The 17,933-nt window shown below is 53.0% G+C and overlaps 3 protein-coding genes across 3 annotated transcripts; 1 reads left to right on the forward strand and 2 right to left on the reverse strand.

The window, feature by feature from the left end:
• Positions 1-440: 440 nt before the first annotated feature.
• Positions 441-2,546, forward strand: J7T54_006485 (peptide-N4-(N-acetyl-beta-glucosaminyl)asparagine amidase A; the record flags this gene model as incomplete). The annotated part of the gene is made up of 1 exon (XM_051502921.1): positions 441-2,546. One exon carries the CDS (start codon positions 441-443, stop codon positions 2,544-2,546), a length of 2,106 nt encoding a protein of 701 aa, XP_051365296.1.
• A 1,075-nt stretch (positions 2,547-3,621) lies between these two features.
• Positions 3,622-5,522, reverse strand: J7T54_006486 (periplasmic beta-glucosidase/beta-xylosidase; the record flags this gene model as incomplete). Its single annotated transcript, XM_051502922.1, has 3 exons — positions 3,622-4,746; positions 4,812-4,988; positions 5,040-5,522. 3 exons carry the CDS (start codon positions 5,520-5,522, stop codon positions 3,622-3,624), a joined length of 1,785 nt encoding a protein of 594 aa, XP_051365297.1.
• A 5,630-nt stretch (positions 5,523-11,152) lies between these two features.
• Positions 11,153-12,509, reverse strand: J7T54_006487 (uncharacterized protein; the record flags this gene model as incomplete). Its single annotated transcript, XM_051502923.1, has 4 exons — positions 11,153-11,690; positions 11,744-12,138; positions 12,198-12,302; positions 12,360-12,509. The coding sequence occupies 4 exons, from the start codon at positions 12,507-12,509 to the stop codon at positions 11,153-11,155; spliced, it is 1,188 nt and encodes a 395-aa protein (XP_051365298.1).
• Positions 12,510-17,933: the final 5,424 nt, after the last annotated feature.

Consider the following 17,933-nt stretch of genomic DNA (forward strand, 5'->3'; position numbering starts at 1 on the left):
CCAACTTGCAAGGACCCAAACTCGCTCCTGCACTGACGTGCCCGTCACGTGCAGGTGGTACCGAGTCCTGACTCTCTGTCAACAACAACGTAGGTTCAATCACTACACGTTATGTTAACATCTACGATATACCTTCATCTGCGCTCCAGTGTCGCATCGATTATATTATCTGTGCATTCTTTCTCCATGTCGCTCGGGCGCGCTGTTGTTTTGACGCTCAATTGAGAGAACACGCCCCTTCCTCTCGTTGCTGACTTCTCGTAGCCTCTAGTTCACTCTGCACGTATACATTTGCTCAGGTAAGCACATATTTCGGGCATTGCGAGTTTGTTCTACTGGCATGCATTTTCTGACTTGGCTAGTCCTTACCCTTGCGAGGGGGTCTATGAGCTCTCCTTCGCTGACAATCCCAATACACGCCGACGTGCTCACACAGCGACATGAAGAGCCGGCTTTGCTTCAGCTTGCTCTGGTTTGCTCACGGTGTGCGCAGTAGCACAATATCGCCTGAAGACGCGCAGAAAAGTGTCGGTGCTACTCTCACGCACGCAGCACGAAATCCGCATTGGCCAGTACAGCACAACGAGACGCTTGAATGTTTTCAGGTTACCCATCCTGTTGAAACGCATCTGGGCCTCGCCATAGGAGACCAGGTTGTGCGAGGGCCAGGTCAGGGCGGTGTTCGCCCTTTCTGCACTCAACAATTGGTCAAGCACACGTTTGGCAACAGCTATGGCCATCCCTTCGTCAGGAAGTTCATGCCGCCCGCATGTGACTTCAACAAGGCTTTTATTAATGTCACAATCAAATCTCAAGGCCACCAATTTGATCGCCTCGCGACCCTGTGGCTTGGAGACATTGAGATCTGGAGGACCTCGACCGCAGAGCCAACATCGCAGCCTGGCATAGCCTGGCATTTTCTCAAAGACATGACGCCATTTGACTCCCTCTGGAGGGAACCTCAGACCGTCATCTTTGACCTAGGAAATCTGGTCAACGATCTTTACACGGGTCTTTACGACGTGACTATCGACGTGACATTTTTCGAGGCAGTTGTCGACCACATGCGGCGCGAACATCGTCCAGCTGACCATATCTTACCCCTGTCAGCCAAAAGAAGTAAGCAAGGCCAGGCCAGTACCTTCGTATTCCCTGAGACAAGTGCTGCGGCGGTGGTCAAGCTTCCCCCAAAGATTGGCCGGGCGATTCTCACCGTGGCCGCCACTGGCCAAGCTGAGGAAGAATTTTGGTGGTCAAACGTGCCCGAGCGCGCCGCGGATTCCTTTCCATCCTCCAAGGCCGCCAGATTGCCCGCGATGGGAAGCATGAGAGAGGTTCGCATATACATTGACGGCCAAGTGGCCGGCCTAGCGTGGCCATTCCCCGTGGTCTTCACTGGAGGCATAGCACCCCCTTTGCATCGGCCGATGGTGGGGCTCCAAGTTTTTGATATGAGGGAGTATGAAGTGGACGTCACGCCATGGTTGGGTTACCTATCTGATGGCGACGAACACACCATCTCGCTTGAGGTGTTTGGAGTCAACAATAGCCACAAAGCGAATCCGGTTTTCGCCCATGTGGGATCCAACTGGGTCCTATCCGGCAAGATCTTTGCGTGGCTAGGCAACGCCGAACTCAAGCCAACGCAAGCGCCCAAGGTGGAAATATCAGAGATAGACTGGATCTCCGAGATAGATGTACTGGATTCCACTGCGATAGACTACAGACAGTCGGCTGGACGACACATCAATGTTCAGGGTGTGGTTGCATCAGTCCACGATGAGCCTCGTACCGCCAACTGGACGCAGACGTTCAGCATGGTCAACGACGGCAAAATGCGCAACACTGCCTACTGGCATCACGTCAACTCCAACTACACTGGCACTAGTGTAGCATACCACGGCTCGACCCCAAGACTAGCATCCCGCTTCGCCTATCCTATAAGTACCACATACGAATACAAAGCGCCTCAGGGGCCGAACACGCTAGAATTGGAAGCCTCTCTGGAGCAGGGTATGGACCTTCGCGTTACAATGGACTCACCCTTTGCCACTGGAATGGAGGCCTTCCTGGACAAGCGACGCTCCTCGTCTGGTGCGGCGCTTAAAGCTACACGAATCGGTCACGCCTTATTCACACAAGGCCCAGATGGTAGCCATGGATCAGGAACCACGAACCAGAGGTACGAGCTATCTGCAATGGATCAGCCCACCGGTGACGACATCACCGGCAGGCCAGCAGCTGCCTTGTACCGACGCACCGTGTCCGTTGTGAATGAGACCATTACCCATGACCAGCAGCGGGTCGCGGATTCAAAACGCAAAGTGCCGACACCAGCGAGAGGACATCTGCACAGCACCACCGTAACCCAACTTTCGGCGGAGTTTGCGCCGTTCCCGCTCATGCGTTTCGGAGGGACAAATGTCTTCCACAGAGGCAACGGCGAAGGACCGGCGAGCCGTATTGCGGAAGGATTCATTGACCAATCGTCGGATTCCAGGTGGAAAAGCCTCCTCCATCATGCGAACAGGCTGCTGTGGGACTAGTAAAGGTAGCCGTAGGGGACTTCTGCGAGTCCAATGATCCGCATAAAGTTGCCGCTTTTGGAGGCTCAACATCGCGCAATTCTAATTCCCAGTGGTCGCGTTCCTGGATTCAAATAGCGGCAGTTTGCACTCCGCAATTAACCCACAGACCGGGGAGCCTCACACCATCCGTGAAGACCGATACACGACTGTGCTGAGCGAGAGAAACCTAGTTACATTACACCATCACAAACGCCCGAGTCATCGTGGCAACATTGTTCTCGTACGGAGGCACTATACGCACGCGGTGTCCCGGGGTTTCATGGTCGGAAGTGACTCTAAGTTCAGCCAACGTTCCAGACCCATGGCACAGCAGAGTACGACGAGTCGCACTGTCTTTTTTAGTTAAGCACTAGCTCCGAACCTTGAAAGTAGCATTACCTAACACGCGTATGAAACACGTTCCTCGGGATCTCCAGAAGCATTGGGGAGGGACCCCCAATCGTGTGGTAGTGGATCGAGCTTTAGCCTTTCGCGAATCGTGACCACGGAGGTTGTCCCTTTTGAAACAAAGTTTGACCCATCCGAAGGCAAGTGGAAGCACCTCCAGCTTCCATCTCCGATCGGCTACATCTTTCTATTAGTGACGCGGCGAGTGTTGCGGAATGCTGAAACGAACAGAGTGGTAATTCTTCGTCGTGCTACTGAAGCTAACATTGTACCCTTTTTGCCCAAACTCCAAGGTGACGAATAGCAATGACAACACCGAGCGAAGTGTCCCTTGGGCCATGATGCGCGATGACAGCCCAAACGTCTCAACATATCCGACACAAATTCTGTCTCTAGATAGGTCTCGTCCCCCTATTACAAAGGACGTTCATGCAGGAGCTCTCATACCTAGTCACTCGACAGCTCGAATCGAACGGAGAGTCGCGCTTTATTCAATGTATCTGACGCTAGGGGCTCTCATTGCTAGCCTTGACCTCATGGCGGGAAACCGCCAACAGAGCCTGACAGGCGGAACAGGCAAGCGCTATCTGACCAGGAGAGAACTATTATACCCTATGGATCTTGGCACCGTCACTGATGACCGTCATCAGGTAGACGCAGGCAAATGATCGGGTCTCGGCCTCGGTTTCGGGATGCAAGGCCTGGTGCCATAACTCAGACCGTCTCCAAATCGGAACACAGGATCCTTCGTGTCGAACTGCAAGTCCTCGAATGATTCCTCCACAGCCTGGTCGGAACGCGGCATATCGAATGGCAACCTCCCCTCGGGCGGCACAATACCAAACACAACGTCAAGGAATGCTTCTGGACTGCTGCCGTAGCTCACAAACAGAGCAGCTGCTTGCTCAGCGACTTCAGGTATGGCAGGGACGCGAACTGCCTTGATGTCAACAATGGTCGGCACGCGAGAGTAGATGGCCGCTTGTCGGGCTCGTTCTGTGGAGTTGAATTCAAGAGTCCCATTGTTGAAGTAGTTGGGATTCGTGGGATGAGGAGTCTCCTTGGGCGAACCCATGCGGAGAAAGGCATAATCTGCCTCGTCAACATGCTCGACGACCGTCAGGCCCCAGGATTCAAGCACGCTGACCGGGATTCCCTCTGCATATATCTTTGCTTTTCGCGCTCTTCGTCCAAGTGGTAGGATGTTGTCGTGATTCGTGAGTAGGGTAAAGGATCTTCGCTGCGTGTCGTTACCAAGAAGACGAAAGTCCTCATTGCCCACAAGCTTTTGTGCCGCTTTCTTATCGACGAGAGGCTGGTCGAAGAGTCCCAGTTCGAATTTCTGTTTCAGAAGCTTCGCCACAGAATGGTCGATACGCGATTCCGCAGTCAGACCGTCCTCCACAAGCTGAACGAGAAGCTCCGTACTCGTCTCGCCGCCAAAAATGTCGCATCCCGCCTCAATCGCGAGTCTGGTCCTGTCCAAGAGTGTCTCATCCTCGACACCCCAAGGCGTCATGGTGAGGATGCCAAAATCGGTCAAGACTATGCCTTCGAACCCCAACTGGTCTTGGAGAAGATCACGAATGACTCCCTTGTTGAAAGCAAATCCAACTTCCTCCCAGTCATTTCCCTTGGGCTGAGAGTAGTATGGCATGATCTGCGGAACACCTGCGGCGATGGCCGCTTCGAAGGGTCGGAGGTGATAGGCCTCGTTGTTGCTTGGGTAGATCTGGTTTCGGCCCCACGAATAGTGAGGATCTGCTCCGTCCTACGAGCGCAAGTCAGCAAATTGGCATTCTAATATGAAGCGGGTGAGCTTGAGCTTGATCTTACCTCTTGTGGACCGCCGCCAGGGAAGTGCTTGACGGTGGCAACAAGTGAACTGTTCGTGACTTGGGAGCCACCCTGTAGGCCTTCGAGCATAGATAGCATCATGCCAGTCGTCAAGTCCGCGTCCTCCCCCATCGTGAGACCCATCCGGCCCCATCTAGGCTCAGTCGCAAGGTCCACCTGTGGATACAAAACCTGTCGCATCCCCACCGCGGCAAGTTCTTGTCTGACAATATCGCCATACTCAAACATCCTCTGCGGAGATCGCATGGCGACAATGCCCATGGGCTCCGGCCACCGTGAGAAGCTCATGCCGGTGTTGGATGCCACGCTATCCTGGGTCCATCCATGCTGCGGATCGGTTGAGATTGTGATGGGAATGCCAAGGGTTGTGTTGTCAATGGCAATCTGCTGTAGCTCATTGTACCAGTCGATGAAAGCGTCCACATCATCCACGCCACCGGTGTACACGAAATGTGTCAAATGCTTTTCAGTGACCTGGGGCCAAATGTCCTTGGGTCTGTTGGGCAGATATCTTGCATGATACATCTGTCCCACCTTCTCGGCCAGTGACATGCGCGAAAGCAGATCGTTGACGCGGTCATTGGAGGATAGCGAGGCGTCCTTATACGGATAGGTGGCCGGCTTTGGCGTGTCTGTCTTGAGCCCGCAGGCTGCGGTGGCGAGCGTTCCAGCTATAATGATTGGCTTCATGTTTCAAACAACAACAGAGGGTGGGCAATGAGAAAGCATGGGCAGTGCATGGTATCAAAGGAAACACGGCGGGTTATGTACAGGCCTATAAATGATGGCGGGGATGAGATCTCGTTTGTTAGAGTTGATAATATGCTTGTTTTTGGCGATATCATCAAAGAGCCACCGACATAACACCGCGCCAAGGTCGAGGTTTGCAGGGCTTTGAAGCCTGGAGTCCGTGGTCTCCCCGGCTCCCTTTTGCGCAGCTTTGACACGCTTTTCCCAACAGGCCTGGTTCTCTATGCTTGGCAAGAATTGGCTCGACCAGGACATTGCTAGAGTGCATGGAAGCGAGGCTATCGTCAACGTGAAAGTGGCTTGCCCCGTGGGGTCTAGGATGGGACTTTTACGGAGTGACTCGCTGAGGACCCCTGCAAGACAACAAATAGCGTCTGCAATGTCTAGCATAATGGAGTCTATTCAGTCGGGCCTTTTAGTGTCCGTACAATGCAGCCAGCTGACATGGGCATGGCGGCGAGGAAACCAAGTATCGTCAACCCCACAACCCACCGTCATCTCCGGACCCCACGTCAAACACTCTAGATCTATCTACCTACGTAATCTGAGCCTGGCGGTCGTCTCCCACATATACTAACGAAGGGACCGAATAGTTATTACAGTAAACCTTCGTTATAACGAATGGTCATGTACACACGGCATTGAACGAACTGAACGCGATTTCGTACTAGCGAAGGTCACGTGTTTGCTTACTTCAGGCCAAAAGCGGTATTTATTTAGTAGGTCCTTGCCGAGGAGTTGGTCGGTCCTTGCTGAAGGAGCCGGCCACGCACGTGGTACTTTGACGAGTTTTGTCTGCATTTATAAGCAAGATTTAACAGATCTCCCCAAGATCGGGGGTTTTCGTTATTTTTATGGGGAAGACCACTGTGTGCAAGCAAAATAGCGAAATAAACCCGAATTCGCTGTGTACCATAATCGTTCTAATAGTGCTCGCCGAGCCACGTTGAGCGGAAACAACATGGAGTTTGGCAACTGTGCAACTTGGACACTGACCCTTCAATGTCTTGGCCCGTGGTATTTTCCAGCTCACTTCACCAACATACTCCGCACTCTACGCTGTGTTCCTCTGGACCAAGCCGTGTTCGATCCGTCAACACGCACACGGAGTTTCCAAAGACCCCCGGAATACCCCGGGGGGGGGGGGGGGGGACATGCTGGCCACTCGGCAGTATTGGGGTACCCGTCTCGCCGTGGATTAGATGAAGGGCGAGATATCGAGCTTCGAGCTTCTGATAGGCTACGAGAAATAGCTCATGTATACCAAGCACTAGCGTCTGTCTTAGCATGGGGCTGATGTGGTGGGGAATCCCTGTCTTCGTCTGAGCCAGCCATGTGCGCAGCAATGGAGCAGGGGTCGCTCGCTGTGCCAGGGCATGATCAGTTCGCAATTTTGATGGCATTGATTCCAATGTGCACGGCGTGAATAAGGAGACACCCATTCCCACTACCTCAATAGGCCACTGGATCCCAAACAGGATGCGCCCCGTCCAAGGACGACTAGACCCTCTCTGAAATCCAAGAAAAGCGGAGGTCTGCCAGGGTTACGAGATATGCGAGGGCCCAAGGCAGGGAGGGGCCCAGTAGCGCTGCTGGAGTGACACTAGCGCGACGGTCGTTCGCTTGTTAAGGGGTGCAAGGTCGACTGATATTGACCGTTTGATAAATTCCAAGCCGTCGAGCAGTACATTCACCAGCCTGGAGCCAAGGAAAGAAGAGTGAGTGAGATCCGACATCGAATCAGTGGCGTACAAGCGCTGTTTTCCGCCATCATGTAGCTTGAGAATGTCCACCTATTCGTCCGGCAAGAGCGCTTTGGCTGATTGAGTTGATGGCATGGTGACTTTGGAATCTGTTGCTGCCTTGTCGAGATCGCGGAGCGTAGTAACACTCGAGAGTCTCTGCCCAATATCTGCACCCTGTCGTAATGTGGCAAGAGAGTTATTCTTCCAGATCGTTTGCTCTCGTGCGTCAGCTGTCGTGCTCAGCATGGTCATGACGCAAAACAGCACTCCGAACGAGACTATCACTCCATGCAACGAGATCCAGTACCACTCTGCTCTGTATATCACACTCGAGACATGGGACACGCCAATCTCAACGTCTTGGTGTTGATCAGGCCCCCCCGTGCCGGTGCTGTAAAGATGGCCATCTCCCGCGTCATTGCGCATCTCAACAGTCATGCCAAGTGCCAGATTGCTGATCCTGTTTCTCATCGATGGCAACTCTTTGGTGTATAACCCTTCCAGCGATGTCGGCTCATAAAAGTTACGGGATCTGGTACGCCCAGTAGGCAACACCAATGCATCAGGGATCAGATCTCTCACAAGACCGAAAGCTTCGGACTCATTCTTCCACGGGAACCGAAATGTATCCTGGAAGTAGGCACTGATCGACATGATAGCAGCGTGGGATAGATTGAACTCGGTCCGTTCTGCTGATTTGTTGCTATAGTCAAGCACGAGGTCGGTCATTTCCATCGCAGCGTACCTGTTGTCAAATTCGAGACTCTTGGGGTTTGGCGGGATGTTTTCTGGTGAAAGGTCCCCCTTGGCTCGAGGTTGCCAAGAGTCGGTCTTTCGCGTAAAGTTTGCGAATTCAACGATGCGCTCAAAAAGCATGTTCATCTCGAATGTCTCTTCGATAGTCTGAACGCAGTAAAACAATGCGCATTCTTCCGCTTGGACGGGGGAATAAGGCCATCTGCTCAGGTCTGTTTGAGAATCTTTCCTGATAGGATCGGTCGAGTCCCGATAGTAGTCATCAAATTCTCCGCCTGGTCCATCCCAGTCGGGCGGAAGATGCCCCCCTCTCCGTTGATCCTCATCCAGGTATAGCGCAGTCATAGACCAGATCATGGTGTCGAGATCTTGCATAGTCAATGTGTGGTTTGGGTTACTCGTTCCATAAAACGATGCCACGTTACTAGGAGCCTCGATTGTGTCGTTTGCTGTCCCTGGCAGTTTGCATCCATCTTCCAGAGCAGACTCTTCCGTGAGACAACCATTGAGATTGGCAAGAAAGTGGCCGTTGGGGAGAGCCACTGCTGTGGCATTCTCCGCTTGAATTTCGATATCTCCGTCGCCAAGATCTTCCATGTATCTGAACATGTCCCCGAAATCTTCGACTCGCCTCAGCTGAGATGCCACATTTTGGCAGCGAGAACACACAGCGAGAGTCTGGAACGGCGACCAAGTACACTTTGAATCTGAGCAATCATGATCAAGCCCTTGCACGATAAGCCTGTCCCATGACGTTAAACTCCTCAATATGGTCCCTGCCATGGACAAGGCTGGTCGCGCCTCCATTTGGACCACCTTGGAATCCGATGTTTCGTTTGCGGGAGAAGTTTCATTGGTCTTGAATAAGTGTCCGCGTCTGTAGCTCATTGCACGAGGAGAGTAGGCAGGTATCCCAGGGTCGCCTTTCTCCCATTGCTCTAGGACCTTCACAACCTTAGTCTCGACTTGAACGAGCTGTTGGGAGAACGGATCCACAGCAAGGGCAAGGACGGTCACGACGGCACCGAGACGGAGCATCCATCTTCGTGCGGTCAGCTCTGAGAATCTTCAAACTCCGAACTTGAACTTACGGCACATTTCTCTGCCAGGAGAGGCATAGACAACCCAGTGGTCCTCGACTCGCTGAATCGATACGCTCAAAGTCTTTGAGGGATCGTTTGCTGCGGCTGAACAAGATCCACTTCCACTGCCCAATGCATTCGGCAATCGGATAGAGCAGAAATGCGCGTAAGATCAAGGAGAGTGTCGAAACAACAGTGTTCAGAGTGATACTCTTCCAGTCGAAGAAAGGTCGGCCGTCAAACACGGCTAATAACGCCACGAGCCCTGCGAATGTGGCGATGACACCGGCGAGAGAAAAAATCTCCCATACCCACGGCGAGGCAAACATTGTCGAGAGGGCAGCAGGTTAACAAAGCACACTTTTTCATATTGTGACAATCGGGGCATCTCTCCTTTATGGTTATCTCACATGTTCCTGCGGGCGCCAGGCATGACGTAGTGTTGGGGGCCATTTACGGCCGTTGGCACGGTTGCATTGCAGTTGGGCTTTTCCCCCCAGAAAGCAAGTTCTTGGCCGGGCAGTGCCTTGCTTTCTAATTATATGTTTTCCTGGCACCGAGCACAGAGGCTGGCCATTTGATGCCAAGTCGACTTGATGGGCTTGAAAGAGTACGGCAAGCGAGGACGAGTCAATACCACGGGTGAAGCGGTTGGGCGCAATTGCCGGGTCCTGTCAGCTTGAACCATCAACTTGACAGCAAAGTATACAGGTACCATGTTCAGGTACATGGTGGATTTTGAAGAGCGATGTGGAGCCTGCAATGGTTGTCAGATGTGTGTTGATATGTATCAAAAGTGTTTGTGGCAGGCCAGTCACAGCCTTGATTGGTCAGGCTGCACATTCGGCCCACAGCTGCCCTCAAAAGGCAACATCTTCGCGGTATCGTGTTCTTCCTCTTTTTCATAGCATCAGCATCTTCTTCAGACAGAGAATTCATCTTCTTCCTTCTCTTCTGATCTATTGATCATCATAAAAAGCATCGAAGGTAGGTCGGGGCGGTTGGTGGCGGTCGGGCCCGTTGAGACTAGAGTTATCGAAGGTTGAGGGGCTTTCGGGGGCCAATTGCTGTCTTCTAGGCTCGCTCAGCTGGCAAAATGCACATTTGTCGGCTCGTCAAATCCATGGTGCCAAGTCTGTGACTGATGGTCGAGTGTAAGTGTGTATGTGTGCCTGAGCCCCGCATAGCAGTGTAGCAGTCGAGAGCTGCATTTCGCGGAGGAGGCGGGGCCCCAATTGAGAAGGACGCAACGTCACCTTGCGGCATCTTTCATTGCACGGCCTGCGGCGTAGAGAAAATACCAGCCCTTCCTTACATGTGTGCGCGTGTTGTGGCAGTTGTTCTTGTCGAGCATGCCTTGGACGGTACCTTAAGATTCCGCGGATCACAACCGCAGGCTTTCGAGGGGCCAACATAGAAGCAGGATGGATGAATGGCCCACAACAGCACGCAACAGCCAAAAAGAAGCCGGATGCATTTCCTATTTCGACATTGATTTGTCGGGGTTCGTGTTGCTGTAAAGTGACCACCACATTGGCTCACTGGAACGAGATCCCTTGCCAGCCTTCCCTCTTGCCATTGGCATTGGCAAGCAGATTTCAGTGTTCACCACCATCGGCGAGGTGGGTAGTCAGTAGTCACGGCGGAAATGGTCCGGTCTCACATCTATTCCCATCATGATGTGTGCGCAGCGGGCCGAGTGTCCCTGTCTGTGAGTCTGCTCAACAAGCTGAGGCTGATGGTGGCTTTTCCAATATGAAGGGTGCTGACAGCCGGGATCCACCGAGGGTCCGAGGCCCCTTCACCGTCCAGGCGGAGAACGCCATTGTCACAGCCGACATGATGCCGGCGATGTCAAGTGGGGGGGTGGCTGGCCCTCAAGTTTGCGCCTACCTCCTGTCGGGCAATCATGTGGTGTGCGGTTGATTTAAGTGGTAATTATGTATCAAAGAGTAAAGGCTTTTTGGTTGATTGCACGAATGCTAGTTTAGCTCCGCGTCTGGACGACGGACTTCTCGACAGTAATGTTCCACGGCTGGTCGACCCGCCTCTTCTGCTCCATGCTGGTGAGATCCTGGTCACTGCCACTCCAATCGTGGGGATCCGAGTCCAGATCGTCCATGCCGGGATTCTTCTGGCTCTCCATGTCGACGTCGCCAAACTGGTCGCCATGCCGGATGACGGTGGTGACCCCGTAGTCCTTGCGCTGGGGATCGTTGTCCCGCAGCTCGTATCCCTCCTGGCCCTTTCTGCTGCTGAGGCCGCGGCCGTAGGCGTCCTTGGGGTGTCCGCTCCCCGTGCGGTGCCAGGGGCCGGCCGAGGGGTCGCCGGGGGTGTCGTGCGCGGAGGAGCCGCCAAAGAAGCGTCGGAGCAGCGGTCGGAGTGTGGCGAAGCCGGCGGCGGTGATGCCCAGGCCCGTCTCGACCGTGGACCAGATGGCCACGTCGGACGTCGAATAGAGAAAGTCGTCGATATCCGTCAAGGAGTGGAGGTACGGGAAACGTACAATCGTGGCCGTCGAGGCGCTGCAAGAGTGTTAACAGGAGGTCAATGACGACAGTCGAGCAAGGAGACGCACATGGTACCGGCGGCCAGAATGAGCACGACGGACAGCTTGACCTTTCTGTTCATCTGGAGGTTCCAGACGACAAACATGGGAAGGATGCTGTAGGTCCAGTCGGTCAGGCAGCTAATGGCCGAGTAGCCGTAAAAGGCGTCGGAAACGACCTTGGCGTCGAGGCAGCTGCCCGAGGGCGGGTTCGCGGTGACGCGGAGCCAGAAGAGCGACGTGGGCCGGCACTGCAGGATGAAGAGGAGGAAGAAGAACAAGCTGTAGATCTCGGTGATGCCCGTCACGGTCCAGATGATGATCTTGTGCACCCTATCCACGCAGATGCGGAGCAGGAAGAGGGCAATGCTCGCCTTGATGAACATGTTGGTCAGGACGTAGAGGGGCTCGCACGTCCACCACATCTGGCCAAAGGTCAGCATGGAGCCTCATTTGAGGACGGTCCCTGTTCCGAGTCACTCACCTGCATCGCCTTGGGAAGGTTCTCTGGCTCAATATCCACGACATGACGGCCTGTCCCGTAGCTGACGCCCGCAAGCTCGTAAGCCGTGAAAACAATAAACAGAATCTGGAGAGTCCAGTCAGTTAAGGACCTCGCTTGACCCATTCCAGGGACTGGACATACCTGAGCAGCCACGGCAAGCCAGTCGTCGAGCGAAAAGGCCTTGATGACCCAAGCTCGGCAGTAGATTCGCAGCAACGTCGCGATAGTCGACAAGACGAGGAACGTGTACGCCACGCCGGCGATTTGGTCGGCACGGCTGCGGATAGCCATTGTCGAGTGTCTGCGCAGCAAGCACAGCGCAATCAAGTGTCTGGCGTGAGAGCTGAGGATTGTACCCCGAAACCTTGGTAGTAGCCGGTCCAAAACGGGCCAGGCAGGGTTATATACGCCGTGACGCCGCAGGCCTCGCGAGAGTCGACGACGATTGTCGGGGACATGGAGACTCTGGTGGCGTTCTCAGTCTCCATGCTCCTAATTAATCTCGGCCGTCACTGTCGAATCCAGAACAGTCCCAAGCCCCGAGACGAGCCTGACGGGTGGTACCAAGTGAATTAGCGTCAGGAGATGAGCAAACTCAGCACTACTAACGCTGCTGCTACGCCCCCTAGCGGCGAAGCAGGCGCTGGCGCCGTGGCAGGCTGTTACTGAATATGGATACTGTCCGGCACTTGCGCTTCTCACGTGCCTGCAGTGTACTCTAATTATCTTTTTCCGGTGACCATGACCCACTACTGACCAACAAGTGGCAGCCACTAGCCACTGACGCACGGTAGCGCCACGAATAGCTTCACGACCTCGGCCGATAAAACCTCCGTGACGCCCCTCCCATACCTTGACTAGTAAGCTCACTAGAAACAGACATACTGCAGCCAACTGAGGCTGAATTGATTCACTTGAATCAAGTCCACGACCCTTCTTGACTCGTGAAACTCGTAGCCGCGCCCCCTTTTTCTTCTTCTTCTTCTTCTTCTTCTTCTTCTCGGCAGCCTGGTACCTGTACGCAGCCCGTGGCAACGACTTGGTCGACGTGGCAGAAGAACTGTTGTTTACTGACTGCAAAGTCCTCAAGACTACTCATTCCACGACTGGACAATTTGCCGCGCGAGCAAGATTCGTTCATGTCATAAAGTACGAGCCTGGTCAATAATATCCGTCATATGTATCGGCAGGTGCTTGCAAGAAACAGGGATCACAGCGACGGGCAAGAAGAATCCCTGTCTAATTCGGGCCAATTGGCAATGGCTTGTCAATCTCATGATAACCCCCACCAGCCAAGGTAACTTTTCTTGAAAGACAATCATTGATCGTACCAGGCAATTGCATCAGATCAGCATAGCCATGTACCTGGATTCTTCATCGAGAGACGCAGGCAACGAACGCCTCTTTCAGGCGCAAAGAAACTTCAACATGTACTATCCATCAAATTTCTTCTCCCCCATCATGCACCCACGCTCTTGCAAAGCCCCGGGTAAACGGTTCCTGCTGATCACCCGAGCTAAGCTAGTGATCCATGTCGTTGAGATATGCCGAGTCAGGCACGTACCTCGTCACATCCCTGGATTTTTCCCGGCATATCAGTCGGCATCCGGTCCTTGGGCTCCAGATCCAAAAAGGAGTCGTGATCACTGATATTTGCCAGGCTTTCTCCGTGTCTCTTACTCGCGGCGATGCTGCCAAGGTCAGCTACGTATTAATAGCAAATTCCCTGCTCGAGCCTCGACCAGGCGCACACCGTTCCCGCCGCTGCCCCAGTCGCCCCATCTGTTGAAGATGGTTTTGAGGGTGGCCTCTGCAGGTTCGCCTATCTTGAACTCGACGAAGCAGTAGTCGTGAGATGGTCTTGGAGCTGGGTCGACATTGTTCGACATGGAACCGGAGCCTGGAGACGGACAGGATGAGAACCTGGTGGTCTGCCCCAGCCGCTGCACCGGTCCGGTCACGCCCCAAAGTGTATCTGTCCTGGTCCATGGCTGTTTCTGATCCAGCGACGCGGATAACATTCTGATGGAGGCGAACAGAGTCCAGTTGTGTGTTTTTCTCGCGTACATGTCTACATGTACTCTGAGCGCCGGGGACGACGGCCTTGCATTACCTTACCCCAAAGTATATGCACGTACTATATTTCACTGTAACCGCCAAATGCATCGCAGCCGGTGCCTCTGCGGAGCGGTTCGTGTAGGTATGAGCCGTCTCTTGGAGCCGCTGGTTGCACACTACATTCAGCTTTCAGGATTTCGCCTGCTGTAGAGCTTCTTGATAACGCCATCCTGATTTTAAGACAAACATATTGCACTTTTCACGAATGATACATTGCGGTATCTCGAAAGGTGCATCCGAGCTCGACAGACTCAAGTAGTAACATGACTCGTCTGAAATTCTGATTCCCTCCAGCCCAAAACTAGGGCACACCATACCAGAGCCAAGCGATGGGATTTGTCTGCCTGTAAATTGAAGTGTGCCTGACACCGATTCTCACGTCGCTCTACTACTCTCCCTCTCGGGCCCGAGGAAGGTGCTTTGCGCTGCCAATATCACCGGTGGAATTCTGCTATAATTCTTCAAGTTGTCTGTCACCTGCTTCCAAGCCTCCCTCTTTGTCGCCAACTTGAACGCCTCCTCGCTGGACCATTCCAAAACTGATACCGCACAGAATGGACCATTTTGCCCAAATCGATACACCCGTCAAGCTACGAGGGAACTATATGATTCACAAGCCATCGGCATGTGGACGTTGACGTAGTACTCCAGATTGAAGTCAGAGTCTCAAGGAGACAGGAGCTGTGTCACACTTTAGGTTAGCTTTCTTCACCCCGAGTCCCTTGGACTAAGAGACAGCTGACCGTTTATGTAGCAGACATTTTACGGCAACGTCGATGTGGTAAAGACCTGTTACGTGGTTATGGGTGACTCTTTGGAATTCGAACAAGATGAAGTATTGTACTGGAAGATGCGATGACTGTTATATTGGCAACAAACATACTCATCACTCTCACCGAAGAACTGGCTCCTGTGGACATTGAAGTAACACATTTCCCCTCAGTCAAGTGCATCTGGGCAAGCCATCCTCCACCTCATGTATGTGGCTTACGCTACTTGGCTAGACCATATGCGGAGGGTAGCGATTACAAAGGGCCATGTGCATAGTTACTGCTGCCGATGACAATATCCACAGAGTTTAAAACTTAGATAACATAGCGCGGACTACAAAAACGAACCCCTGGAAGAATTCGGATCTTTGCATATAGCTGGCTTATGCGCTACCATTAGCCTGTCCCATTGGTCAGGATGTTGCCAAACTCAATTGCGTGACTTGACTCCTGAGCTGCTTCCAGTCTGCGTTGCAGATGAACAATAAATTGCATTTACCGGAGATTAGAGCAATCGTGACAACGTACCCCTTCGCGTGACCTCTTCATTGGGAATTTGGGATCACCAAGATTCAAATATATGAGCGGCCACCCAAAGTTATGCAATCTCAGTATTCTCATCTTACAGCTGCTTCATTCCTCCAGTCAGCATTCTCAAACCTCAAACCATTGAATCATCTCATTACTACTACAATGGAAACCCAGTACGCCGTAATTCATGAGAATCCCCAAGGTCCTGGGGATCTCCGTCCAAAGGCAAAGCAAATCATCGGAAATGAAGGCTTTCAAGGAGAGCTATCTGGAAAGGTTGCCTTCATCACTGGTTGCTCGGCCGGCGTTGGGGTAGAGACCGCCAAAGCTCTCGCTTTAACGGACATGACGCTGTATCTTAAAGCTCGCCTTTTGAAGAAGGCGAGGACTGCGTTCGGAGATCTTGTCAACAGTGACCGGGTGAACTCCTCCGTCTCGACTTGGAATCTTTGGACAGCGTACAATCCTGCGCAGCCGAGTTCCTTCCGGAGAACGAGAGTCTGAACATTTTGATTCGCAATGCTGGTGTGATGCAGCGTCCTCAGGGTCGGGCCAAGGACGGATTCGAAACCGAACTCGGCACCAACCACTTGTCTTATTTCCTTTTTGTTCAACCTTCTTCGACCAGCTCTCGGAGCTACGCCAGATTTCTCGTGCCGGTTTGCGATCCTATTGTCCGTGGGTCATCGGTTTGGGGAGGTCAACTTCGACGATATCAATCTCGACAAAGGGGACGATGATTTGGCTGCGTACAGACCTAGCAAAACAGCCAAACCTGTACACCGCCACCGAGATTGAGCGACGCTACTGCCAGAAGAATCTCCACGCATGGAGTGTTCAGCCAGGTGCTGTCCTCGCTGAACTGATGCGGCACCTGTCGGATGACGCTACCCACGGGAGGGCTTAGTGAGAACCCCTATCTGGCAAGAATCTTCGAAACTCCAGATCAAGGGGCCGCAACCAGTGTCTGGGCTGCTACAGCTGGGGTCCTGGACAAACAAGGCGGGAAATACTTCGAGGATTGCCGATTTGCGAAAGAACGGGATCTTGAGTCGGGCTTTTTCGGGCCGGGTTATGGTCACCACGCATATGATACTGCTAAGGCCGGTGAACTTTGGGAGAAATTCCTGAAATAGGTCGGATTGTAGGAATCCCGCAATCCATACAATATACTAGTCGCATGGAGAAAGTCACTTTTTCTGGCTTTCGCCGTGTGTCTCGACCTATGGGCCGTCATGAAAGCCTGGGTATGATTATGTTGGGAACAGGCCGATTGTCGATGTCGCTGTCGAAGGAGGCGGTATTTGATGCATATATTTGATGCATATGGCAATGAGACTTTACAAGCACATCATCTGCGCACGATTCAACGACCGCCTGGAATTATTCGGGCTACGTATATTACGTGAGCTTCGGGGGACTATCTTCAACACCAGTCCAATAGTATCGTCGGAAGCAGACCCCATTTTCCAGTCCCTCGTGGCGTGTTCCTGGGCCTTGAGCCTCCTTAGGCAACACAAATTGAATAGGTCAGGGGTAGGGAACGCAGCGACGGGCCATTCTCTCCGCATACAGAAAGATGAGGAAGTCTACGAGAGACTCGAGAGGGAGCGGCAGTGGTGCTAGTATCAAGCCACCGGCTCCACACCACCATTATCCGAGACACCAGTGACCAGACACTTGAAGATTTTCCTCAATGGGGCCAATATGCACGTCGCCAAATAGGGGCATTTACAGTCACATACTATAAGGCGGCAGGGGAGGGTGGGGCTCTCCGGGCTTGTGGGCGTTCTATCAGCTGAGGATGCCCAGATTCTTATTCATTTCCACAGAGTGGTTCCACAGAGTGGCAGAGTGGACTCAGTGGACTATGTAACATGTCCGAGACCAGCCACCAAGCCACCACGCAGAAGCAATGTCGGGGACGATGAGCGTTTAGGGGTGCGCCAAACCGGCGTGGCTGCCCACCGAACAAGCTTGGTAGATGGCTTTTATTAGTTCGGACATGATCCAAGAGCGGGACGACCAGCCAGAAAATCTAGTTTCCAACTTTTCAGGCCAGAGCCCAGACCTGCTCTTGGTGCGCCGAGGGACATTGTCACAATGCGTCATGTCAATTGCGTGACGTCCAGGACGTATCCGCGTTCAAACTCCCCACGGCAGCTGCTCGTGGCATCTGTAATTTGGTTCTGGCATGCATGCGCTATGCCAATCAAAATAGTCGTTGCGTACACCGTACACTCAGTACAGTAACTACGTTTCTTGGGACATCTACCAGAAGGGGCTGGATCGCCGG

Source organism: Emericellopsis cladophorae, assembly GCF_022114955.1.
Source record: "Emericellopsis cladophorae strain MUM 19.33 chromosome Unknown NODE_4_length_1054762_cov_117_872525, whole genome shotgun sequence".
In the NCBI taxonomy this organism is placed as follows: domain Eukaryota; kingdom Fungi; phylum Ascomycota; class Sordariomycetes; order Hypocreales; family Bionectriaceae; genus Emericellopsis; species Emericellopsis cladophorae.